Source organism: Phaenicophaeus curvirostris, chromosome Z (assembly GCF_032191515.1).
Source record: "Phaenicophaeus curvirostris isolate KB17595 chromosome Z, BPBGC_Pcur_1.0, whole genome shotgun sequence".
NCBI lineage: Eukaryota > Metazoa > Chordata > Aves > Cuculiformes > Cuculidae > Phaenicophaeus > Phaenicophaeus curvirostris.
Genome location: NC_091431.1, coordinates 65,130,743 through 65,151,187, shown reverse-complemented (window position 1 = coordinate 65,151,187; position 20,445 = coordinate 65,130,743). Strand labels below are relative to the sequence as shown.

The 20,445-nt window shown below is 43.4% G+C and overlaps 1 protein-coding gene across 1 annotated transcript in view; it reads right to left on the bottom strand.

The window, feature by feature from the left end:
- Positions 1 to 20,445, bottom strand: part of CCBE1 (collagen and calcium binding EGF domains 1) — a 102,110-nt gene that overhangs the window by 7,249 nt on the left and 74,416 nt on the right. The window contains exons 3-6 of the mRNA XM_069880634.1: positions 18,863 to 18,915; positions 12,728 to 12,862; positions 11,811 to 11,948; positions 3,903 to 4,009 (exon numbers count right to left, since the gene is read on the bottom strand). Coding sequence (XP_069736735.1) covers positions 3,903 to 4,009; positions 11,811 to 11,948; positions 12,728 to 12,862; positions 18,863 to 18,915 — 433 coding nt within the window. The remainder of the gene's footprint in view (positions 1 to 3,902; positions 4,010 to 11,810; positions 11,949 to 12,727; positions 12,863 to 18,862; positions 18,916 to 20,445) is intronic.

Sequence of the window (20,445 nt, the reverse complement as noted above, 5' to 3'; positions counted from 1 at the left end):
CAGTTAGGGGTTGGATGCACAGAACAGTTCCAAAGGAAGCAAAATTAAAAAAAAAAAGTTAGAAATGCGGAGACAGTTCCTGGTGGCATTTCCGAAACATCAATTTGATTTCTTCAGACAGGAATTAAAAATGCGATGACAGGAATACAAGGATTTATCAGCCATTTGTGACTCAGGCTTTGGAGGGCATTGCTATCCCAAAGACAAGATGACTGTGCTAAAGGCAAATTAAGAGACATGATGTAAGTCTTGCAAGAATTTGGTACCTTCACTCCACTTCCACTGAAGTCAGTGGCTGGATGAGGTCAGTACTTCACAGAAACCCCAAAGGATGTTTCTTCTGTGCTTACTCTCACGAATCTGCTCACATAGAAATGGGGATCCAGCACATCTATTAGTGTCCCTTTTGCACTGTCTTCATTTTTCCAAAGAAAACCATCTGCTTTCTTTACCCACATTTGCAGCTTTCTCAGCCAACATCCCAGCCCATGCAGCCCAGATCAAAGCATTGGGACTGCGGAAGATAAAGGGCTACTCCATGGGTCACAGCACCTTACACCTGGAGCTGATGAGAAAAATTCTGCAGCTGGGAGCTCACGTAGCCACATTGGCCAGGGACCACCATAAGGAGGCCCACTGGCCAGCACTGGTCAGCACACTGCAAAAGTTTTTTTTGTGGAGGTATGTCCATCCTGTCCAGAGCAGAGTCCTGGCTGGGTATGAATGGAAGGTTGCAAAGACCATCATGCTGTAAGACTTCCATTATATGACACAAATACACCAAGGACTTTAGAGCATCAACACTGCCATGCTAGAACAGAGACACAGAGTTCAATCCTGTGAATACCTGAGAGCATTTTATTTTCCAGGCAGTTACTTTCAGTGTCATCAGTGAGTGTTTCTTCTTTGGGGTGTCCACAGCTGAGTGACAGATTAATTGATGTCCTCTTGAGAGGTTGTGCTTAAATTTCTGACTACATCCTCTTTTGGGGATCTATTGCTATGGCAGCTGATAAATATATACTATTTAGTATATAGTCCCTGCTGTGAATCCTCTTCATGTTAAATGCCCAGGTTGGAGTAAGAAGGTGCATTTAGTGGTGAAAACTCATCAAGAAGAGGAGTTGGAAGTGTATTCTTTTCCCTTGTTTAAACACTGATTTGTTCCTGCCAGAAAGGCTGTTTTAACAGTGCAGTTGTAACTCAGTAAGTTAAAGAAAATATCACATAGTTGCTGTGAAAGCATCTACACGTGCTTCCACACTGAGTCAGCTGGACTTGAGGCATACACTAGGAGTGCCAAAATACCCAGGATCTGGTCTAACTCACTGCTTTTTGATATCTTCTGGCCAGAAAATGGTTGTTACATATACTGGGGCCAAACCATGTGTTTTTGGTGTTGACTCACATCCTCTTAGGAAATGGCTATGCTCACTGGCCTAATTTCTGTTTCACCTTTTAACTGAACCAGGATCCTGGTCCAGAGTGACCTTGGCTTTCTCCATCCACAGCTCCAAATCTTAATGGTCCTTGGAAAAGAAATTGTTTTCCATGTGCGTGCAAATATTAGCAAGGGTAAATTTTGAAGATAGACAATACTAGAAACAAGGCTCCCACATGTTGTGTTGCATGCTGCATCTGGAGTTTTGAGTAGTTTCTAGGAGATCTATGGTTTAGATGACTTTCACAGTGCTTGACAGGAGCGATGTGGAACATGGCTTTCTAATTAAGATGTTTAAACACATCTGTGCAATAGGATTCAGCTTACTCAATTTTTAAAAATTTTTGTTGGCTGTGTGTCAGTGTATCAGATATCTTTCCCCCAGTTTTTCTGCTTTCCATTCTTCTTCCTTCTGTCAAGGTCTGAGATCATCCTAGGACTGCCCACATCCCCTGAATATATCAGTACAGTGCATCCCACTAGATGAGCATGCGAGGCGACTTTATGTTTCTGATCCTAGAACTACTCTGTCCTGGATCTGGAATGGATGTTTCAATCCTACAGCCACCACCAGAGGTAGCAGGACCTGAATTTACCCCTCTCTTTTCCTAACGAGACACAAAACCACACCTCTCACTTGCAGAAGCATACTCCAGTTCCCAGTTGTAGTGTTTGCTGGATTGGGTCCTTATGAATATAATTTTCCTTAAGGTTCGTAAGGCCTGAAAGCCTTAACCACAAGACTGAAGGCTAATTCCTATAAACTGTTTCTCTGGCAGACAGAAGTGAATTTTTCTGTGCAAAGTAGAACAGCTTCAACCACAGATATTAAGAGACATCCTCCCCAGAAGAACTTGACCACAGAGAGCTGCTGGTGAAACACGAGGGTTCATGTCTCCCTGGGCAGAGAAGCAGCATGAGGCCAGATCTCCTCTCAGCATGGACTGAAGCTTTCCTCTCCATGGGATAAAAAATGCTGAGGGTACCAGGGAAGCCACAACCCAGTGGGCTCCGAGTATGCCAAACAGATCAAGTTCCACTAGGAAGATACTTAGGAAAATTTAAGCTATGAACCAAGAAAGGAGTTGGCTATGCAGGAAGAGTGAGTTGCTTAGTTTAGCCACAGACACTTTACAAGTGTCCACCATGACAGGTTATCGATGGTGTTCATTTTCCAGGATGGAGTTTTGAACACAGGCACCTAACAGTGGAAGTCAGACATAGAAAACTTTCCATTAATTTAAGCCATTGGTCTCTATCCATTCTTGCAGTGACAACCTGGCCAAGAGTGTGACCCCAGGTCCCTCCCTGAGGGTCAGCGAGAGCCTACTCAGCACCCCAGGCTGTGGCTGGACAAAGAGCCACTTGAAAACATGGATCCTTTTTTAACCTGTTTGCTACCATTTGTTTGAAAATCACAATGTCCATCACCTGTGAAATTCTGTCACTTCCATGTTTGTGTCCATATGTATTCAGAAGGAAAACATGATGTCTTGAGGTTTTTGTGACAAAGAGCACCTCAAACCTCAGTGTATTTAATTTTAGTGAAGCAGGTGTCTTCCTTCACAATATACACTGAATGAATAATATTAAATGCAAATGAATAATATTAAATGCAACAAGTGGAAACTGTGTTTTGACACAGTGAAATTAAATGAGCACCATTGGTGAAATGTAATAACTACAGCCTGTCAACATGCATTGTTGAGTATATTCCTGCAGAATATTTCCGTTTCAGAGAACCTGAATGTTCATAGGTGATGTCACCAGAAAAGGCATTACACCTGCACTCCCGCACTTGGCTCTCCAAATCCTGGGCTGGGTTAATTCAATCCTATCCAAGTCCAAAAGGGGGACACATATAGCAGCAGTTAAAGGCCAGGGAAAGATTTTAGGTGCACTATTCCCTACTTGCAAGAACAAAGGGAAAACTAAAAAGGTTGAGCTGAGGGTTTTTCTTTTTAAATAAATCAAAGGTAATATATCTGCTAGTGATGTTTTTGTCTAGTCACACGTCTCCTATTTGGCAAGAATCCTGTATCAGCACCCTATTAATGCAAAATCATGTTCTGCCACGCTCCCGCATCTGCAGAATGTCTTGCACTTGCATTCACTAAAGGTGGATCAAGTCCAAAATCCTGTGCATTCAGAATGAATGAAAAGCTGCGGCCAGTGCAGATTGCCAAGAAACCTGGGCTGAGATGGGATGGGTGTTTGCCAGACCCTGTTGTCATCAGCTTGGTAACACAGCTCCATAAGCTTGGTTAGCAACCTGCTTACAAGCAATACAGAAGCTTGCTAAGGAAGAGATGCCATTCCTAGATTATTTTTAAAATATGTTGCCATCATCTTTATGGGCACAAGAGCCACATGGCAGTGACAGCTCCAGACACTTAAATTTAACCTCAGTTGTCATAAAACATATAGGTCTGGTAAAGACATGACTGATCAACATTCATACCTTTTGCTTCAGTTGTAAAACCGTCTGCTTTATTTGATGAAATTCCTTACAAGAGGCACAGCATGTCCCTGATTTTGCCACATTTTCAGGTTTCTCAGGACGTGCAGCTGAAAGAAAACAGTTTCCAATACAAATATAAAGATTCAAAGCAAAGAAGTCCATGATGTGATTGCAAAAGCAATTTGGGGGTTGTAACATTTCCCCAGACTGTGAAAAGAAGAGGGAATCTTGTCATTATCAATGCGTTAACTGTGAATGGCTGTGTAAGGCTGAGAGCTTTGCAGGGACAGCTCTGAGCTCATTTTTAAAGCAGCTGTTTTCAGTTAACAGTTCCCAAAGAATTTATTTTTTTTTAATATCTGAAAAAGTTTACACCCCTTCTTTTATCTTTGTGTGCAGGGTAGATTGACCCTATAGATCTGAACTGATTGATTTACAGTCTCCTGAGGGGCAAATTTTCATATGCTATGAATTACAGTAAAATCCCTCACAATATGGTCATTTAATTCACTTTGCACAAACTGCTCTTTATCATTGGTAGTTATTCCTCCATGTGATGGAATCAGCCTGAGCAGAGATGGGGACTGAGATTAATGACAGGGATTTAAATCCACACAAATGAAAGGGTCACACCTGTTGATACAATGCATGAATGAGATCTTTTCAGGAATCTATTAAGTGATTAAAAATGTAAGAAATATTGCAATTGTTATTTTTCTTCCTTTCTCCATTCTCATATGCAGTAAAGCACTTTGGCATTGCAAACAAAAAAGCACTGTCTTAACAGATGTCAGCTTAAAGAGAAACGTGGTTGCCAAAACACAGGGTGACACATACTGGCAAACTCTAGGTGAGATTTTTTTAGTTTCACATGTAGCTGTTGGGAATCACCAAAGGTATTGAGGCCTTGTGTATGATGTGTGGCTTTGTACAGTGTTACCTGGGAGGGTTATTGTAGATGTTTGAACATTAACCATTCAGAGCATGTTCTGTAACAGAAAAACTCTGCAGGTGTTCCTGGTTAAAGCCAAAATCTTCAAGAAGAATCAACTACAATGCGCTCAGCTATTGTATTATACTTCTCACTTGGACACCCACTTTAATGTTCTTCATCTTTTCAGAAATGTGTATTGATTTTGAAAACATCTGCATCATATTGAACAAAACCTGAACTTTCAAGTACTAAAGATATTATGTGCTAAGTTTGTAGGGTCCAGTAAGGAACACTGCACCCATCAGATGGTCATCTACAGAGCACTGTTGCACAAGTATAGGAAAACCTGATTTTCAGTACATTTAGTCTGGTTGATATAATGCTCTGTCAAGTATGCTTGCTTTTAGAAGACAATCCAGGAGCGCAGCACGGGCTGGGACCTACTCAGCTGGGGAGCAGCTCTGTGGAAAGGGCCCTGGGGTTCCTTGTGGACCAGAAGCTCAACATGAGTGAGCAGCATGCAGCAAAGATATCCAACAGGTTGTTGGGCTGCATCAACAAGGGCATCACCAGCAGAGATAAAGAAGTCATTATCCCACTCTACTTAGCACTTGTCAGGCCACACCTGGAATCCTGTGTTCAGTTTTGGTCCCTGTTACAGAAAAAAAAAAAAAATGCCGTGGACAGACTGGAGAGGGTCCAGAGAAAGGCTAAAACATGACCAAAGGACTGGGAAGCCTGCCACATGAGGAAAGGCTGAGAGAAGTGGGTTTGTTCAGCCTTGAGAAAAGAAGGCTCAGGGGAGACCTTATCACCACGTTCTAGTATTTGAAGGGTGGCTACAGAGAAGAGAGAGACTCCCTTTTCACAAGGAGTCACATGGAAAAGACAAGGGGTAACGGGTACAAATTACTCCTGGGGAGATTCTGATTGGACACAAGAGGAAAACTTTTCACAATGAGAACATTTCATTGGAATAACCCCCCCAGGGAAGTGGTGGATTCCGCAGCATTGGAAACTTTTAAGATTTGGGTAGACAGGTTGCTGGGAAACGTTGCCTAGACTGTACTTTTGCCAGGAAAGATCAGATGATCCTTGAGGTCCCTTCCAATCTGGTATTCCATGATTCTATGAAAAGTTTATCTCTCTTATCTCCTAATCAGGGAGGTGAGGGCTGCAAGGACAAGATGCTGGAATGACCAGCAGCAGTAAGACATTGGTATTAGTGCTGATCTGATCAGAAGATTTGGAGGCGAAGGCTTAGGGGTTTTCCCAGCTCATCAACTACCTGCTCCCACAGCTGCAGTTCTTTGGAATTACAGTAGCCCATCATATTCCTCTTTATTGCATTTAGCATTTTTAGTATTTAGCTGCTCTGCCCATCCCTTTCTGAGAGGACAACTTGGTAATACCTGAACAGTTTTCTGTACAGTGTTGAGATGGCTCAAAAGTTAAAGGCCAAAAGCTAATACTTGGGATTTTCTGATGAACTCTACATAACATCTTCACAGAATCACAGAATATGCAGGTTGGAAGAGACCCACCGGATCATCGAGTCCAACCATTCCTATCAAACACTAAACCATATCCCTCAGCACCTCGTCCACCCGTGCCTTAAACACCTCCAGGGAAGGTGAATCAACCACCTCCCTGGGCAGCCTGTTCCAGTGCCCAATGACCCTTTCTGTAAAGAATTTTTTCCTAACATCCAGCCTAAACCTCCCCTGACGGAGCTTGAGGCCATTCCCTCTTGTCCTGTCCCCTGTCACTTGGGAGAAGAGGCCAGCACCCTCCTCTCTACAACCTCCTTTCAGGTAGTTGTAGAGAGCAATGAGGTCACCCCTCAGCCTCCTCTTCTCCAGGCTAAACAACTCCAGCTCTCTCAGCCGCTCCTCATAAGGCCTGTTCTCCAGCCCTTTCACCAGCTTTGTTGCTCTTCTCTGGACTCGCTCCAGAGCCTCAACATCCTTCTTGTGGTGAGGGGCCCAGAACTGAACACAGGATTCGAGGAGCGGTCTCACCAGTGCCGAGTGCAGAGGGAGAATAAGCTCCCTGGACCTGCTGGTCACGCCATTTCTGATACAAGCCAAGATGCCATTGGCCTTCTTGGCCACCTGGGCCACTGCTGGCTCATGTTCAGTCACTGTCAATCAACACCCCCAGGTCCCTCTCCTCCAGGCAGCTTTCTAGACAGACTTCTCCTAGTCTGTAGCACTGCATAGGGTTGTTGTGCCCCAAGTGCAGAACCCGGCATTTGGCCTTGTTAAACCTCATCCCATTGGACTCTGCCCAGCGGTCCAGCCTGTCCAGATCCCTTTGCAGAGCTTCTCTATCCTCCAGCAGATCGACACTTCCACCCAGCTTAGTGTCGTCCGCAAACTTGCTAAGGGTGCACTCGATGCCTTCATCCAGGTCATTGATGAAGACATTGAACAGGCTGGACCCAGCACTGAGCCCTGGGGAACCCCACTTGTCACTGGCCTCCAGCTGGATTTAACACCATTTACCACCACTCTCTGGGCCCAGCCAGCCAACCAGTTTTCCACCCAGGAGAGTGTGCGCCTGTCCAGGCCAGAGGCTGACAGCTTCTCAAGCAGAATGCTGTGAGAAACTCTGTCAAAGGCTTTGCTGAAGTCCAGGAAGATACATCCACAGCCTTTCCCTCATCCAGCAGCCGAGTCACTTTGTCATAGAAGGCGATCAGGTTAGTTTGGCAAGACCTGCCTTTTGTGAACCCACGTTGACTGGGCCTGATCACCCGGTTCTCTTGCATGTGCTTCATGATAGCACTCAAGATCACCTGCTCCATGACTTTCCCTGGCACTGAGGTCAGACTGACAGGCCTGTAGTTTCCTGGATCCTCCCTGTGACCCTTCTTGTAGATGGGCATGACATCAGCCAGCCTCCAGTGGGACTTCCCCAGTCTTCCAGGACTGTTGGAAGATGATGGAAAGGGGTTTGGCCAGCACATCCGCCAGCTCCTTCAGTACCCTAGGGTGAATCCCATCCGGCCCCATAGACTTGTGGGTGTCTAGTTGGGCTAGCAAGGCTCTGACCACCTCCTCTTGGATCACGGGAGCCTCATTATGCTCCTCTAGCTCCTGGGTTTGTACACAGACGGAACGACCCTCCTTACAACTAAAGACTGAGGCAAAGAAGGCATTAAGTACCTCAGCCTTTTCCTCATCCCCTGTTACTGTTGTTCCTTCTGTGTCCAATAGGGTCTGTAAGGTCTCCCTAGTCCTCCTTTTATTATTTATATATTTGTAGAAAGATTTTTTGTTATCTTTCACAGACTTGGCCAATCCAATTTCTAGCTCAGCATTAGCCCTCCTGATTTTTTCCCTACACAATCTCACTTCCCTCCTGTAGTCCACGATCTTATACCACTTCACTGAATTGCAGCTATGCTGGCTTGAAGACTATTTGGCCACAATATCTCCCAGAGGGGCTCCAGCCTTTGTGTGAAGATACCTGAATACGCAGCCTCCGCTGGTTTCCTTAATACTGTGTTTCTAATGCCAATCATTTTGCTTTTGTCTTCTTCCAAAACCTCTTTGCCCATGGGTCTTTTTTCTCTGGTAGATCAAAGAAACTTCACACAGGATGTGTTCCTTTAACAATGAATTGTTATGCTGTAATCAAGACACTTCTTGATATTTCTACAAGTTAAGTTTTCTCTTGGCCACAGGTCAGTATTGTGTCTTCCTCATGGAGTTCTTCCTCCCTCTCCAATTTTTCATCTTCTTTTAAAAAATCAACGCTTTGAAATGTCCATTTTTGGATCTGTGTAGGATTTACAGATGCACATATATAAAGCTATTAGAAAAAAATGTCTTTTTTTCCAAACTCCAATAAACTTTGGGTTTGGTATTAGTCTTAACCAAGACTTCTTTTAATAGCTGTCTTACCAAATGAGTTCCCTTGTAATATGCACACGTTGTGCTGAGAAATGTTGATGAAAGCAACATAGAGTCATAGGGAGAAACTGCCAGAGCCTCTGCTATTTGAAACCTAATACAATCCCACTAGAATCAGTGGAATTATGTGCAGATTAGGAAGCGGTGAATTTGGCCTCGTGTTTCATTATAAAAGCCAGTTTATCTTTGAGAAGGATGTGGTACACGGGGCTGACAAGTACAGATAAAACTGGGCTGTAACAGTCCAAGGAGATGAATGTGGTAGGGGGCAAGAGGTGTCAGCTAATGTTTGGGAAACATCATACCACTGAGATTTCTGCAAATCTAGTTGGATTGACTTGTCGGAGGAAGAAGTCCAACAGTGTCACATCAGCAAGCATGAGCTGTATCCCAGGAGAGAGGTGGAATCCCCCTAACTCATACCAGACAGAGGTGATGATTTACCCAGGGAAGAAGTCATCCATCAAGCATTCACTCTACCCCAACTGATCCTGTATCAGGACCAAACTATGAACAGAGCCAGAATAAAACATGGATAAAGCCAGAAGCCATCTACGATCACGCCAGAGGGGGCAGGAAGCAATTAAACTGAGCAACCCGCGTGTGGTGCAGATATGAAGGTCACCTACAAAGGTCAGTTGGGCCAGCACTGAATAAGGCACTTACACAGCCTGTTTCCATTGCACAGACCTACACTAGGAAACTAAAATTATTTTGGAGAAGGTTTAAACCAGTCCCATTTTATGAATGCTTTCTAAAGCACACAGTCTGACTCATGCATGACGTTGCTGTCCTGATGGGTGTTCTTTTATCTCGGCAAGACACTGGTGAGCCCTGTGGTGCCTATCAATTAGAGATCAGCTCAGTGGAGCAATGTGTTTTCTTTGCATGTGCTCGAAGACTCTGTCTTGCTGATGCTGGAAGAGAAGGAGATACTGGCAGGAGAGAGCTCTGCAGGGAGCTGTGCCGTGGGCGGTCTTTGCATGGAGACTTGAGTTGATCATCTGTGTTGTATTATCTGGGCTCAGCCTGCTGAGATGATTTCATTTGCCTACTTCAGTGTGGGTAGCTGTATTGTCTCCATCAAATGCAACGTCACTGTGGATGCAGGAAAAATGCTCTCTATTCTTGTGCCCCAGGCACAAACCCAAAGCTCTCTGTCAAGCCCAGAAAAAAAAGCCAAAAAAGTGCCCAGATCGCAGCCTTCAGGCCTGGCACAATGAAAATGTGAATAATAATCCCCTGGAAAACATGCAACGTGGTTACAGCTGGAGAGGAATGCCCAACACGTGTTTTCATGTCTCTGACACGAGATTTTAAAATCAAATTTAAGTGTTCCAGCTGCCATGAAAAGCATGTAATCTGTTCCTTAGGAAGCAATTCCAGAGTGGATGAGGTGCTCTGCAGGGCAGTGCAGGGCTGGAGATGACCACAGGGTGGTGCATCGCTACAGCCGGCTCCTCAAGGCTGCCGAAAACCCTGATTTTCTTTGGGATGAGTTAGGGACAGAAGCCCTGTGAAACAGCGATGGGTCTACTTTCTTTTCCACCAGGGGTCTGGCAGTTGGTAACTTAACCTTGGAGCACAGCAGGGCAACAGAGCAGGAAGTGTCTTTCTCTGCTTCATGCAGCTGATTTTGGAAATGTTACGAGAGATGGTGGGTATTTCATTCCAGATTAACAACTGGAACTGACATTTTTATGCGCCGTGTACATGTAGTGTAAATTTCCCACCCCCCAAATATTAGAATTATTTCCACATCCTTGAATATTTTGAATAGTCATCTATCCTGAATGCTTTGGACGTTGCCCTGTCAGGAAATTTGAACTAGCCAGAGGAAAAGTTAAGTAAAAAAAACTATTTTCAAGGGGGTTATATAGATTATACCTCTTCCCTTTATGACTCCCACACACTTATAAGAAAAAAAACAACAACATTTAAAAACTACAAGGAACAAGTAAAGTTAATGGAGTGGCTCTAGTTACATCTTTTCAGAGGAAAATAAAAATTATAAATTGTTCTGGCCATCCAGTGGAATTTGGAGCATTCCGATGCATGTGTTCAGGCTTTAATTGATGAACCTATGGTAAGTCACCATTCATCAAAAAGTGTTTGGTTTGGGGTTTGGAATTTTTTTCCAGAGCATAAGTTATTATTTTCCTCCTTTCTTTTTCAATTGTCATATCAGTATTTAATCTGCAGTAGTCTAAATTTAATAACTGGGATGAGGTTGAAAACTTTAAAATAATTTATACACAGCACACATATATACTTCAAAACCAACAGTGGAAAGCAAGAACAAGCCCTCACTTTTACCCCTTTCCCATATCTGACCACAGCCACAAGACACACAAACTAATTGCAGATCAGCAGAATTCAGTGTTGCTCAACATAATTTAGCAATTGTTTTAAGTATTGCTTGAAAGTTGTGTGGAATTTCCAGGCACACCTTTTCTGAGCCTGTGAGTGCCCAGAGGTGCTAACCACCCAACCCAGAGCCATTTGCTAATCTTAGATGTTAGCATGTAAATACAAATTGAACAAAATGAAATTAATTTAATTAACAGATGAAATTAATGAAGGCTTATAAGGTCCATGATCTGACTTGTTTTCTTTTCCCCCTGTGTCTTCTGAACTCTGGACTGGTATTATCCAGGTTGGTATGGGAGCAAAATACAGTTTTTAGCAGTTGGATCAAGGAGAAACAGTCTAACAGAAGCTGTAACAGCAAGTTTCACTGATCAGCTGCTCTGCCTCTCCAGGAAAAGATGCTTTCCACATCCTCCAGTGCTCTTCCTTTATAGATATGACTACTGATTTACTGCTGTGTGCGTGCAGGTCACAAACCAGTGAGTAGGAGAGCACAAAATGCTTCACAGGCACTTGTGTGCCCGGTGAACAACGCAGGGTCTTCAGGGGCATCACCATTTTCAGGGGCATCCATGACTCATATACCCAGCTCTAAGTGTGGCACAGGGAGCAATTTCTTTTTATGGCAGATGAACCTTTTAGAGAGCACTTTGGCCCAGGACCTTTACCCCAACTAGCACATACCTTTATCTCCTTTGGTGCAGGTCTTGCCATCCTCCTCTCGTATATAGCCTTCATGACACTCGCACCTGTAGCTGCCCATGGTGTTGACACAGATGTGAGGGCACAGCGTCCCATTGCTTGCGGCACACTCGTCAATATCTAGAGAGGAGCAAGAGCTGAAAATGTCCTACAGCCAGAGGTTTCAGACTTGAAATAAAATAAAAAAACTTCCTTCTAAGGTATTAAGAGATTTTGTCATTAAATAAATGAGTAATTGTAGCACCACTGGTACCTTGGGATGGAGCTCTGTGCAGACACCACTATTATTATTAACACATCTGGCATTTTATGGAGCTCTGTGCAGACACCACTATTATTATTAACACATCTGGCATTTCATCAGTGAACACTGCACGACCGTTTCTTTGCATTGACGAGCATCCAAGCTCAATCTTACAAAACTTGTGTCCCTAGCACAGCAAACCACACAGGGCAGAACTGTAGAATAAAAGGGGACTAGCCTGTCAAGGACCACATGTGAGTGATCAGTCCTGAATTACATACTAGCCATCTGAATCAAAACACAAGGATTTATTTTCACAATTATGCATGGTTACAGTACTTCAAGGGATACTGTTAGAATCGTGACCCTCATCTCAGGCCAAAACCCCGGATATGATTCAAAACCTGCAGGAGGAATTAATAAAGGGAAAATTACATCAGACCAAGACTTCAAAGTGTTTGGGTGCATATGTCTTGTTTTAGGTACTACTGCCTAATAACTTCAGGGAGGTTTAGACCTCTTAGTTCTGGGAACCAATCTTTCACATATTTGTGCTGCAATAGTAACGAGAATAAGAAAGGTTTCAGATCTAAAAGACCTGAGGGAGCACAATACATCATTAACCAGAGGTGAAGTCAGCACACGCTCTACCCACCCAGGCAATAAGGCTTCTCTCTGTTCCTGTGCCTCTCCCGATCATAGCGATACCCAGGGTAGCAAGTGCATAAGACTCGCCCAAAGTTATCCGTGCACTGCTGTTCACAAGGAGCTTCAGCACAGACATCATAGTCTAGGGAGAGAAAAATATGATTAGGCAAATACCAATGGCAGTAGCTATGACAGGAAACATTTCACCTCTCTGCTAATAAAGTCAAGTTACATTGTTTTGGAGGACTGAAGAAACCTAGAAATTAAACACTCATGAGACACAAGCAGTAAATTATAGTAACATTGTAATATATAATTACAGCTTTACAGTTGTTAGACTATTTCTAAAGTTCGATTTTCAGCAAGGGTCACTTTCTCAGTTTGCAGAATTTCATAACTCTTCTCATAGAAATATTAAATTACCTAAAAGCATTTTGCTGTTTTCTTCCACAGATTTTTAAGTGCTAATAGGAACTTTTCCTAAGCAAAATGCTGTGAAATACTGTGAGGCTAACTTCCAAATCTGGACAAAAATTACATAGTAAGGAAAAGCTAATTGAAATCACACAGTAATTGTTCAAGGCCAGCTCTAAACCTTCTAGCAAAGAACACATTTTTACAAAACCATCATAACTCTTAATAACAGTAATGTGAAGATTAGGGTATTTCAAGTCACTCGCTGGGCTTGTCAGTGAAATCCCAAAAGATTGAAGTCCCAGTTTGAAAGCTGAAAGAGAGCCAATCCACTTCTACATAGAAGCAGAGCTGCATTCCAGGGAATGGACAACAGAGCAAAACAGAGTCTGACTGGCATCCCTGCTGTGCCAGGGACTTGATTCGTCCCCTGGCATCAGGCTGGGGGAAGGACTGGGGAGATATGGGCAACCACTGGCCGTGGGTGGAAGAGCTTTGAAGCGCCATGGAGAACACTTGCCAGGAGAAGACAGGCTGAAGCAGCACCAGGTTTCAGAACTATCTCAGGGAAACCCTGCTGAAGGTCATGTTTTGTGCCAAAGCAAGTTTCTGTCATCAGTTCAGAGGAACTTCATCCTGCATACAGCATCCACATGGTTGTCACTGTGACCCTCCAGTACCTGGGTACTGGGGTGGCCATAGCAGAAATAACCTGTCCCTGCTCCAGAATAAATACATCTAAACCAAACCTAATTGTTTCAAATGAGTTCCTGGCAATGCGCTGTGTTTCCACATATACAGTATAAAATAATTAAAACCCAAACTCATTATTGATTCACACTAATGACTAGCAGACATCTCTGGGTATGATGATTTTTCCAAATAATTAAAACAAACTAATAGATGTTAAAGCAAGTAAAACCACATTTGCTGTACAAAGAATACAGAGCACATTGGGTAGCACTGGGTGTAAAAGTGACAGTGTGCCAAGGTATAGAAAAGCACCAAATGAGACTTAACAAGATGCTGTATGTCACAGCGGAGACCCCTAGACCAAAAAATACCATTGTAATGGTGCCAAGCATTTCCTCCCTTGTGCTTGTCCTCTTTTGAATAGCAGGCATCCTTTCTTTCCTTCTTACATCACAACTGCCTTGATTTTAACTCTTGAAGTCTGCCTGCAGTGCTGTGGTGGTGCGTTCCCAGCAGTAACTGGGGCTGAATGGTGTATTCTACAAACATGGAATAAAAAACATGGCCCTGCCTTCAAACACAATCAGCCTGGGTGCTTAGTTTGGGCTTTTTAGGTGATGCTGGGTCTGTGAACGCCTGTTACATTGGGCACTACAAGCTAGTCCCATATATATAACATTATTAGTATTTTTTCTGAGAATAGTTTCAGTTTTCATTTTCTAGTGAAATTAAATCAGATGGAGAACAGGTTTGTGTGCCCAGCACTAAGGTGAACATGCCAGTTCCTTAGCCAGGGTGCTGACACAGATGCTGGATTTGGCTTGTACCATGTTCAGCCTATTCAGAGTAGAGGCAAAACAAGCTCTGTCCTCCCTGTGCTTCCATGAATAGATGTGTACTACTAAAATTTGCAAGAAGGGTCCATCTCCCGCCACAAGCAGGACTTCTGTAAACCTTTCCTAATTCATTTAACCTGCGCCTAGAAGTCCCTGAGGGACAAAGATGCCCCACCATGCAGAGATTAAATATCCTTGCAGATAGAAAGTTTTCTATTCCTATCTAATCCAAACTCCCATTAAAGCCATTATTTTTGCCCTCTTCTTCTTGGCTATGAAGAACAGTTTACTCCCCCCTGCCCTTGTAGCAGCTGTCACATACCTTAAAACTGTTATAACATCTCCCCTCAGCCTCCTTTACTCTAGACGAAACAAGGCCAGTCTTTTTAATCACCTCTCTCTTGACATATTTCACAGAATCACAGAATCACAGAATATGCAGGTTGGAAGAGATCCACCGGATCATCGAGTCCAACCGTTCCTATCAAACACTAAACCATATCCCTCAGCACCTCATCCACCCGTGCCTTAAACACCTCCACGGAAGGGGACTCAACCACCTCCCTGGGCAGCCTGTTCCAGTGCCTAATGACCCTTTCTGTAAAGAATTTTTTCCTAACGTCTAGCCTAAACCTCCCCTGGCGGAGCTTGAGGCCATTCCCTCTTGTCCTGTCCCCTGTCACTTGGGAGAAGAGGCCAGCACCCTCCTCTCTACAACGTCCTTTCAGGTAGTTGTAGAGAGCAATGAGGTCTCCCCTCAGCCTCCTCTTCTCCAGGCTAAACAACCCCAGCTCTCTCAGCCGCTCCTCATAAGGCCTGTTCTCCAGCCCTTTCACTAGTTTCCTGAAACTAGTCTTAAAATGTGGTTTGCACATTCACCTTAGCTGATGTCGATCAAAACCATTGCTTCATTTACTGTTATACAAAGCCAGGGAAGGGTCCAGGAGGTGCCAATCTCCCTGCTGGTCATTCCAGCATAGTCAATCAAAATCACAGGATAGCTGTGGGCACGTCTCACGTCACAGAGCTGTGTGTCCCCAGAGCTTTGGTCCTAGGTAGCACAACTCCTTCAGGATCAGTTCTCACAACTGGCAAAATATTGGGGAAAAGCTCCTGCACCACCTCTGTGTGCTCTGCTGAACTGAGGATGCAGGTGCCCTCTCACATTCAAGCCCTTGTCTGCCAGTCCAGCCTAAGAAACGTGGTTTGAGAATGAATCGAAGCTGCATGGTGAGGTTCTGGCTATTCTAGACTTTAGGAAAATATAAAAAAAAAAAAACAAAAAAAAACCAAACCAAAAAACTGAAGCAAATGAACAAATGTTTCTACACAAGTTTCAGTGAACTCAGGAATGACAACACAACATGGAAAGTTGTACTAAGGAAATTTTGGAAATAGTACTAATGAGGAAAGAGTAATGTGACTAGTGTTTGTGTGTCATTGACTGTTTTGCTTTGAATTAGTCCATGGTCAAGAAACTCAAGTAACAAACTGGTGGTAGGGGGGTGTTCTCCAAAACAAACTATTTTGGACAATATCTGTCCCTGCTTTATTCTTGGAGACGCCACAAGACAGGAGCTGGTTGCAGCTGTGAGTCTCCAAAGCAAAGAAGATGATCATTCCAGAGAAAAGGCTGAGGAGCTGTTTTTTGACCCACTTTTCTGGTCAAGTGCAACAGGAAGAGATGCTACAAGGGGAATTAGAAACACACAAACCAGACTCCTCTTGATGTTTCCTAAGCATCAGCGCTCCACGCTCCTGCAGGTGAAACCCAAAGCAAGTAGGTGAGTCTGAAGCAAATGAAATACAGAACTGTGAGCATGGGCTCATACTGGACTGCACTGATTTCTGTTGCTTTTCAAGGGCAGATGAGAAATAACAGGACAGAAACCAAAGTCGGACATAGGAAAGATGCACGGAAAAGATGGACATGGGAAAGACACAAAGGAAACATGGACATGGGACATAAACCTTTGGGAAAGAGTCTGTTTCAATAAAAGCTGTCCAACAAGGAGATTGGTGTCTTCCTGAGGCAATTGTAAAAGGGTGGACACAAAAGGCTCCATCCCTCTTCCAGTCTTCCTCCTTGCAGCCACTGCTATATCATGGAGGAGATAGGGCTGGAACTCCTTTTCATGGCTTTGACTCACCAGTACTGAATTAAAAGGTGCAGATGTGCTCTAATAAGTTCACATCTGTAATGTATTTATGTGCCTGTGTCAAGATATGCATTTCATACAGCTACTCTGTCAAGATTATGCCAAAACAATGTGTGAAGAGCCAAGTGATGTCTTGAAAGAGAGTAAGTGAAATGAATTCTTAACTGAATCATGTTTCTCATCCCTATACCAATAGCACAGGATCATCTCAGATGTTATAACAATCGCTATGGCCTCTGAAGTTCAAGGCAAAATATAGATTGAGCCAAAAAAGGGAGAATGGATATACAATGGAAGAGAGCAGCCAGCAGAGAAATTCAATTAATGACAGAAACTCTTAGGTTACTGAGATTCAGTTATTAGACAGGATTAAGAGAAGACAGTGGGTACACGAAAAAAGCTGCTTTCATAATCACCTAAAACCTCAAGAGATGAAAATTAGAAGCCTAAAATAATATATTACCATGTTTCTAATTTTATTTTTGCTTCTATTGCTTTTCCTGCTGTATCCGTTGTATTTAGTGAATGACCAGCACATAAAACTGTTTCCATAGGAAAGCTGGACCCCAAGCTGTAAGAGTTCTGGCTTTTTTCCACTCCAAAACAATCCATGGCTTCTGCCTTGTACACACACAACTGCCTTGTACAAAACTGTCTTCTCCAAGGGCCCATCTCGCACTGGGGCTGTCACCTCATACCACACACTATGACAAAACTCACTGCAAAACCCTGAGACGAGGAACTTGTGAGCATAGATTTCACGAAAACTATACACAGTTCTCTGGCTCAGGCTGGCATTGTGAGCCATTTCTTTGTAAGGAAGCAGCAAATGCACAATTTCTGCTTTGAGAAGATGTGGGGGTTTTTTTTGCAACCAGTGTTCTAGTGTTCCCAGCCAGCAGCAAAGCAGATACAAATTGAAAAAAAAAAAAAAAAGCAGCAGGATCAGACTTTGGGTTATAATCCCTGTTGGCTAGAGACTGTAACTCAAAAACCAGCTGACTCTCTCAAGCATGTTAATTTGTCGCTTTTCTTTTCAAAACATCACCATCCCAAACTGTGAAAACTCTCAGGTCAACTTGAAGCTTTCCATATGTCATCAAATCGAGGGATGTGTTGCCATAAACCAACTTTTTGGAGCAAACAAGACTCTCTTATTTATTTATTATTGTCCCTGGCCATTTGACTCTGTCTGACGTTTCCTCTTCTCCTATAACTTCAGGGCCAATATCATCCAAATCAGGCAAAGTGGTGGGAACACCTGGAGAAGTTACAATGCTCAGTGGAACCATCGGCTGCGTAAACCCAGCAAAGCGCTCCCCCAAGGTTAAAGTAGGCAGAGCTCAGCCTGCTCCTAAATGAGATCTCATTGCAGCAACATCTGAATACTGGGATCTTGGCACATACAGGATGCTCCTCTCTTTCTGGAGGAGATCATTCCCTTTTCACTACTGCATGAACTACCCTGAGTGATTTCCCACCTCCCTCTGCCCCTGGTGACAATGAAGCTGTGCCCATGATGAAGGCAGGCGGTAGAAGAGTGACATCATTTGGCAATGCTTTTGCCTCACTGATATCTTTGGGAAATAGGTGGCTAAAGGCAGAAGTAACTCATTTAATCTCACGCTCCCTGGGCACTTAAAAGCCAAACTGGCTGTGATAGATGTGAGGGGTACATGGTAAAAGACACCAGCCAGGAAGGCTGCGGTCCTAGGTGCACTGAGGGTTCCTATGTAAGTACTTAGCAAGAGCTGAACGTGTCCCTGTGTTTACAGCAGGTCATGTTAAAATAACTGTGCAGCTACCTGTACTTAGGGTAAGATCAAGCCCTGGCAAGCAAAGTGAAAAAGTTGGAAGACATCAATCTTTTTATTTTCTCAACAATTTCTTGGAAACAATTGCCCCCACCAACATACGAGAGACAGCTGAGCTTGTGGTTATATTAGGATACTCTTGCAAAGTGGCAGTATGGAGAACAAGGCAAACAGGGAAAGACAAAAGCACAGGGACATGAAGGAAAAGAACAGTGAGATCACATACCTTCAGGGATGCACTGTCCAAGAACAAACTTATAACCCTTACAGCATTTTTTCCTGAAAAACAATAAAATAAATAAATGAATAAATAAATATATTTTCTAAAGGTTGGTACAGCCTTTAAAACAGTCATGAGTAGATTAGGTGTGGGATGAACTAAAAAAGATGAGAATCCTGAGCTTTGCAGTTGGAGGTATCTCAGCATTAAAGAATACAACATGGAAACCCACTACTCAGTCCTTGATGCATTTTAAATGACAGCATGTCCAGCCACCTGAGAATCCTGGGGCTGGGTTCTCCCAGTGCATCCCAAGTAATTTCTGAAAACCCTGACCCTCTTGGGTTGAAAATATACAGCACACCTCAGTGCTGTCTATACACAGAACTCTGGTCATAATTTTCATGATACAGTGAAGGGTGTTCTCAAACATCTGTCATCACAATGTAAACTTGCAGGCAGTGGTAAGTCTCAGTGAGGAGAACATTCAAGATAAATGTTATCAGCCATTTCTCATCTTTTAATAAAACTGGAAAGTGATAAGAGAAATATACTGGAAGGATATTTCAACTGGATCAAGGGCGAGTATCTCAGACAGGCAGGGGAAACAAATGCAGGGAAGAGGCAATAGGATGAGACATCTTTTATGTACGAACAAAGTGCTGAGAAATTAATTTTTCTTACACACAGGCCTGTAGTGACATTTAGGAATTCAGCTATATCTGCTTGTTTGCTTTCTAGGCAGCAAACCACAAAAAGTTAGCAGGACTACCAGCAGCACTGAGGAGTCTTTACAAAGAGCTGTTTCCCTTTTTACCCTCACAGCCACTCGCTGCAGGGACCTAGTGACCTTTGAAAGATCTCGGGGTGGTGCTTACCAAGACTGCTGCAAGACAAGTAACATGCACCATTTGACCAAGTCTACATGAAAAGGGTGGAGATGGTGCAGAATTTTACAGATTCACAGTTTTTTATGCCTTACGGACATAGCGAAATATCTGCAAAACTGGGAAGCCATCCATTTCATCTTATCCTCTAGTTCAGTAACTGACGCAGAAGAGTGCTAAAGCCATGGCAGTCAATGACACAACACTCCCCTAAACAACACTCAGCCATCACAAATCATCATTATGTTGAATTTAAATCAACTATCAGTTGCAAGTGACCACTTAAAACAAACAAGGCCTTACTCCAAACTATGTAAAAACAAACTTTGGCTCCATATTTTACCCTCTTCCTAAGATTAGCTGGAATATAAATTATGCTTAATGAAGGCTGAACATCTGAAGAGGAAGCCTTTCTTTGTTATGCAAACAGTGGTCCCTCATTAGACTTTTCTCCAAACACTCCTGTGAAGTTTTATCTGCAAGACAAACAAGTGCAGGAGGAATGAGTTCAAAGGTGCATCAGGGAGGCTGTTCATATACTCCAACCCATGCCGATGGCTTTCCAAGTGCACATTCATCTCCTCCTGTCTGTGGAAGAAGGGAGGCTAATAAAGGCTTGCTTGTAGCTGTGATTGAGAAGAATATACAGCCTGGCTTGACAGAGGGCTGGGAAATGGGAAAGAAGAGGAGGGCATCCGTGCC